This window comes from Lathyrus oleraceus, chromosome 2, assembly GCF_024323335.1.
Source record: "Lathyrus oleraceus cultivar Zhongwan6 chromosome 2, CAAS_Psat_ZW6_1.0, whole genome shotgun sequence".
Lineage (NCBI taxonomy): Eukaryota > Viridiplantae > Streptophyta > Magnoliopsida > Fabales > Fabaceae > Lathyrus > Lathyrus oleraceus.
In genome coordinates, this window is record NC_066580.1 from 488,930,331 (window position 1) to 488,937,518 (window position 7,188).

Genomic DNA, 7,188 nt, shown 5'->3' on the forward strand with positions numbered 1-7,188 from the left:
CAAAAAAAAGGGCTCCATAGGAGTACCTAGGTTACTTTGGGTGCTAACACCTTCCCTCTGTGTAACCAACCCCCTTACCTATAATCTCTGGCATTTTATTAGTTTTGATTTGAAAACTTCTTATTTTTGGGTTTTGTTCGTACTTTTCCCTTTTCCCTTGGAAACAATAAAAGCGCGGCGGCGACTCTGGTTTTATTGACGTCTAGCTTATCCATAGCTTGATGGTCATGAATTTACCGCTACAGGAATGGCGAACGCCATTCCTTCCAGATTTTAAATGACGTGGCAGTAGAGTAAATAGAGAATGTCGTCTCCTAGATGGTGAACACCGTCTGGACAGAATGCATAAAACTTGCTCTTTTTCTCCTTTTAGCTCCTATTTTGCTTCTTTTTGTGCGAGGTTTCCAAAACTTCAATGATATCGGATAATAACTGCAAAACACATAAAATGGAAGTAAAAGACAATAAAATGCAATAAAACAAATACAGATAACATGTGAAATAAGCCTAAAAACACGATACGATTTCTCGTTATCAATAAGAAGGCAATCGATGTGAAGTGGGTATACAAGGTGAAGTTGAATCCTAAACAATAAGTGACTCGACACAAGGCGAGACTTGTGGCGAAAGGATTTCTTCAGAAAGAAGGAATTGACTTAGATGAAGTTTTTGCACCCGTTGCTAGGATCAAAACAATCAGGTTGGTTGTTGGTCTAGCAAACATGAACATCTGGCAGATGTGTCAGATGGATGTGAAATATGCATTTCTGAATTGCCCCATAGAATAAGAAGTTTATGTTGCACAACCAGCTTGATTTGTGAAATAAGGCGAAGAAAGAAAGGTGTACAGGTTGTATAAAGCCTTGTACGGACTTAAATAAGCTCCAAGAGCTTGGAACAAGAAGATAAATGGCTTTCTAAGGGAGAAGGAATTTGTGAAGTGTACAACTGAACATGGAGTATATCTAAGAAGAAAAAAGAGTGAATTGCTTATACTATGTCTCTATGTCGATGACTTATTGATAACAGGTAGTTGCAAGGAGATCCAAGACTTCAAAGGTGATCTCAACAAGGAATTTGAAATGTCAGATCTGGGTGACATTTCATATTTCCTTGGCATCGAATTCTACAAGAGTGGTAGAGGTTTGATGATGCATCAAAGAAGGTATGCGGGCGAAATACTCAAGATATTTGAGATGCAAGATTGCAACCCAACTTCGACTCCAGCTGAGCCCAGATTACAACTGTCGAAAGATTCAGATGAAGATGATGTCGAGCCAACCCAATATAGAAGACTTATTGGGTCACTTTGATACCTTTGTCATACAGGCCTGACTTAGCGTACAGTGTAGGAAGGTGAATAGATTCATGAATAAGCCAAATGTATCACATGTAGCAGCGGCGAAGAGGATACTAAGGTATCTGAAAGGAACTCTCGACTATGGCATTTTGTTTCATGCAGCTGATGAAGGAAAATAATGCAAACTAGTGGGATACACCGATTCAAGTTGGTGTAGTGATGATGAGGATCGAAAATCCACAGTTGGTTATGTGTTTATCTTAGGTGGTGCACCAGTTGCTTGGAGTTCGAGAAAGGAGACAGTAGTGGCATTATCATCGTGCGAAGTAGAATACATAGTTGCTTCCCTTTGTGCATGTCAAGCAATGTGGATGGTGAATCTGGTCGAAGAGATAACAGCTAAGAGTCATAGAGCAATTACCATGAAGATCGGCAGCATGTCAGCTATCAATTTGGCAAAGAATCTGATAGCACATGGTCGAAGCAAGCACATCGAAATGAGGTTACATCATCTTCGAGAGAAGGTAGAAGATGGGAAGATGAATGTGGAACACTACATAACTGAGAATCAGATTGCAGACATCATGATGAAGGGAGTGTAGGTCGAAGTGCTCAAAAGACTAAGAGATATGATGAATGTAGATAGCTTAGACACAATGAATTAGATGGTGTGTTGAATTGGAATTTCTTGTGATGAAGCAGGTTGCTAGACAGAACAAGGAAGTATCTAATTACCTAGTGTATCGAGTTGTATTAGTATGTAAAAGTGTCGAAGCATGTTGCTTCACACATAATTTTGACTTAGGCATATTTTTAGTAGTGTTAACTATTTTGGGCTTTTACAGTTTTGGGCTTTGGCTTAGGGAGCAAGCTAACCTAAATCTATAAATAGAGGGATTAACCTTTATTCTTATATGAAGAGAAAAGAGAAATCATAATATTGTATTCACAGAATTTTACAGTTGCAAAGTGAATAAAGAAGTTTTCTACAGGTTATGGGCAGAGAGAAAACTCTGCATAAAATATATTTTTTCTTCTCCAACGTTCTTTATTTCTTTCTCAATTATTATTTTCATTGTCATTGCATGATTGATAACAATTTTGTTCATCAAGATTAATTGAAATTCTCCTTAAATTATGGTGGATTTCCAACAATTATGTTGTTTGAAACAATAAACTTTATCTTTCTAATCTTGTTTGCGAGATTCTTCTTCAATTCTGAGACGAGTAATCAGACTCTTGATTGAAAATTCTTTGTTTTATGGTGAATCAAGTTTTTGAAATATTTACAACTCAAAGGTAAGTTTGTCAATAATAACACCAATTTGAAATTATTCATCTAAGAGCATACATTTAGTGATGATCTCATGAGAAATATTTTGAAGTTCGTGACATTGAGCCTCCATGGACCTTTCATTTACCATACAATACTTCAAGTAGAAACTAACAACATGTTTTTTTCTCCAGCCTCTTTGGTGTCATACTTATTTTTTAGAGCTTCATAGACCTATTTTGTAGTATCACACCTACAGTAAAAATCATACATATCATCTATGAATCCATTCAGAATGTGACTTTTGCAGAGATAGTCATTTTCTTTCCATTGAGTGATTTCTTTCTTGAGCTGTAAATCGTTCACTTTAATATATGCAACAAATTCAAATTCAACTTCATTAACTGTTCCATTTGAATCCACATATTTGTTACCATTATTTTTCTCCTTTAATCCATATGGACCAACTTGAATGTCATCTATTAAAACGTTGGCAACCTTTTTTAAGTTTAAGAAAAATTACCTTTTTTGTTTCCAGCGTTTAAAGTGACTCCCCTCAAACTTGGACAATTTATCATAGAAGCAACAAAAGTACTCACACATTTCTTTTTAAGGTTAAGAAAAATCACATGTTGCTTTACGATTTAGAAAAATTCCAATAATGAAATTACCGAATAGAGTCGCAGATTATATCGCTCTCTCTAAGACGATTACGGGCACGCGTATAATGATTTATGGTGTTGCATCGTCACCCTTTGAAAAAAATTGTGTACCCCAAGAGGCACACTCCAAGAGGTTAACCTACCATATATAAGCACTACTAAAGTGTGGTATCCTTCCAATATGAGACTTTAAGGAACTTTTATAAATTCACCTCTTCACACACTAGCTCATTTGTATGTTTTATTTCTTACCAACTTTAAGCCAACAATTCCTTCCAATTCCTAACTAATCCTCTCATTTCCCACATCTCATTGAGGCTTCAATTAAAGTCATTTAAGTTCAATAATCATTGGATTTCCTTTAATAATTTATCCGACTTGGTTTATTTCACATGGTCTAATTCTTTAATCTCTTACTAAAAAAAATTTATTCTTAAAGAGAAATCCAAATATCTCATATGAGTCTTAAAAGTTCGGAATAAGTAGGATTTTGGTAATCTCGACTTTTAAAATTAATTCTTTAAGAGAGGTAGGGAGAAATTTGGATCCTCTAGATGATTAGAAGATTATACCTGAGGATGAAATTAAGGTTAGGACTTGAGCCATTGCAGAACTTTGGTCCTTGTCAAGGATCAATTGTTTGAATTGTTTCAGAGATCTAAAGGTAAGTGGCTTAAGAACGGAGATGTTAATACTTTTCTTCATGTTTCTGTTAAAAGTAGGAGTAAGAGGAATGTTATTTTATCCCTTAAGATTGATGATGTTTGGTTATAAGGGGTGTATAAGATTCGACAAAAGGTGTTCAATTATTTTTTTAGATCTTTTTAAAGAGACAACTACATATAGACCTTGTCCCAATGGAGTTTATTTCTGCTTTCTTTTTAAGGATGATAACCTCGTTGTTACCGCTCCCTTTCTACTTCTGGCGATAGATTTGGAAGTGCTCAGTGTGACAAAAATAAAAGCCTTAGTTATGACAGTTTTAACTTTTCCTTCATGATAAAATTTTGGAACTTGTTAAGAGAAGATTTATGGATTATGTTTGGCCAGTTTCATTGTTTTGCATTTCTACCTCTAAGCTTTTCCTCTTATGTTGTCGCCTTGATCCCCAAGGTTAAATCCCCAGTGGGGTCCTTATACAATTTGTTAGCTAAAGTGTTGGCTACTAGATTAGAGAAGGTGGTGGATAAGAATATTTCCCCTACTCAACCGACTTTCCTAAAAGGGAGATTGTTGGTTATCATAAAGCTGATTCTTAATGAGGTGATCGACTAATCAAAGAGATCTTGAAGGAAACTTTTGAGAAAATGTATGATTCGGTTAATTGGAGTTTTCTGGATTATATGTTTATCATATTTAGTTTAATGAAAAATAGAGATCTTTGATGAAAGTTTGTGTGTTTACAGCCAAAGAGATTTGTATTCAAAGAGGGTTGATACAATGTAATCATCTAGCTCCTTTCTTCTTCCTATTATTTGGAAAGGGGTTGAGTTGGTAGTTCAGTAGGGCAGTTGAGTTTGACCTTTTCTATGACTTTAGGGTGAGAATCCCATATTTCGTGGTCTTCCATCTTTAATATGCGGATGATATACCTTAACCTTGGTTGATCCTTATGTAGAGAATTTATGTGCTATTAAGGCTACCCTTATGGATCTTGAACTGACATCGATTCTTTAAGTTAATTGTTTAAAGAGTAATATGATAAGGTTAAATATGGATTTTGTCTTTTAGGATTTAGTATGTGATTTTCTCCATTGTAAGCTTGAGTCATATATATATATATATATATATATATATATATATATATATATATATATATATATATATATATATATATATATATATATATATATATATATATATATATATATATATATATATATATATATATATATATATATATATATATATATATATATATATATTGAGTTGTTTGTAGGGGCTAATCCTTATTTAGAAGTCATTTGGGACTTTATAGTTAGTTTGATGTCTAAGACGTTTAATTCTTGAAAGGATAAGTACGTGATCTTGGGGGAGTGATCTTACTTAATTTTGTGCATAATGTTATTCCTATCTTTTTCTTGTCTTTTTGGAAAACGAGTGTGAAGTTTTTGAAGAATATAGTTAGGATTCAAAGGTGATTTCTTTTTGGAGGCATAAAGGATGAATCTAAGATTGTTCAGATTAAGTGGTTTGATGTCTATAAACCAATGAGTAAATGTGGTTGGGGTTTAGGGATCCCCATTTGGTTAATTTGACCATTTTGGTCGAATGGAGGTAGAGATTCATCTCAGGTGCCTCTAGACTTTAGTGTGATATTCTTATAGTTAGGTGTGGTACTTTAATTGTTTCTTCTTTGACTAGGGAAAGTCCAAATAATAACCCTTATTCTCTCTCTATCTAGGTTGAGAAATTGACTTTCCCTCTCATCTAAGCTAGTGAGACCATCTTAAGGTGATGAATTTTTCTTGCCAACTTTTGTAAGGTATGTTTAAATGAAAGGTTATTATTGATCCATCTAGAGTCTCTTGTCCTATATGTGGTGTTATGATTGAGTCGATCTCTCATTTGTTTATCACCTTTAAAATAGTTTTGACTGTAGTATAAGATCTTTTATCGATTAAGATGGTCATTGGTTCTCCCCAAAGATCCTAGACTTCTTTTTAATTATTTTTCTCTTTATGTGGTAGGGTAAAATTAGAAGAGCTTACTATGAATTGATATTAAGTTGTTTAAATTATATAGAATGTTTTAAATGACATTATATTCTTTGGTTCATCAAAAACATGGATAGGAGCTACCGAAGGAACCTATCTAAACAAAATGAAAAGTAAAATAAACTATAATCCTCCAAATTCTTTATCGTAATTATCATAATTAATAAATTAATTTAATAAGAAAAATAAATATTATTAAATAAAAAATGATTACATAAAATGAATAATGCTTAAAATAAATAAATAAAAAATATCCAAAATATATAATAAATTATTAATTAATTAAATAAGAAATTAAAAAAAAAGTAGTAACTTGCAAAAGTGGTTAAGTGCTTTATAACTAGTCCCATTACTGAATGAGATAGAAGCAAATAACAACCCAACTTAATTGTAAACTTTTTTTACACCATCATCCAATAAAATTATAACATTTTATTATGTCATACCAGTATTTTAAAATTAAAAATGTGATTTGGCGGGATACAAATTTCTGATTGGTTGACACTGTAAAAATATTTTACATTTTCAGTGCATAGTCTTTTTTCTCTTTAATTATATTTAATCACAATTTTTATTACATATTATCTTTTAAAAAGTTAAGTAATTATTGATCATCATCAATAATTTTTCTCATACAATTTAATGAACTGTACGGATAAGTGGATTATAGTTGCCTAAAAATATGATTAACAAATATTTTATTTTATTTTAAAAACAGTTTTTTCAAAATAAATTGTAAAATAGTTTTAAAATTTTGAAAACCTCTGTCAAATCTGAACCGTGTATTATTGTAAATCCAACGATAGAGGATAAGCGGTTTCTTCATTTCCCGCTCAGAATGATATATAAATACCCCAATCTCGTTCTACTTTTTCACATTCAAAATTCAAAAGAATAAACAGTTTCTCAAATTTTGTTGCGAAAATGGCAGGCCGTGGAAAGGGAATTAAGGGACTCGGAAAGGGAGGAGCGAAGAGGCACCGGATGATTCTGCGCGACAACATTCGCGGAATTACAAAGCCAGCGATTCGTAGATTGGCGAGGAGAGGAGGCGTGAAGAGGATAAGCGGTTTGATCTACGAAGAAACTAGGGCATTTCTCAGGCTTTTCTTGACAAAAATCATTCATGATGCTGTTTCATACACTGACCATGCAAGGAGGAAGACTGTCACTGCCATGGATGTTGTGTATGCTCTTAAGAGACAAGGAAGAACTCTATATGGTTTCGGAGGTTGA

The 7,188-nt window shown here is 33.3% G+C and overlaps 1 protein-coding gene across 1 annotated transcript; it reads left to right on the plus strand.

Annotated features, from left to right (window-relative positions):
• The first annotated feature begins 6,876 nt into the window (after nt 1-6,876).
• LOC127123912 (histone H4) lies at nt 6,877-7,188 on the plus strand. The gene has a single exon (XM_051054088.1). It carries the CDS (start codon nt 6,877-6,879, stop codon nt 7,186-7,188), a length of 312 nt encoding a protein of 103 aa, XP_050910045.1.

Coding starts and splice junctions, on each gene's coding strand:
- LOC127123912 (XM_051054088.1), top strand. CDS start 6,877: ATGGCAGGCCGTGGAAAGGGAATTAAGGGACTCGGAAAGGGAGGAGCG.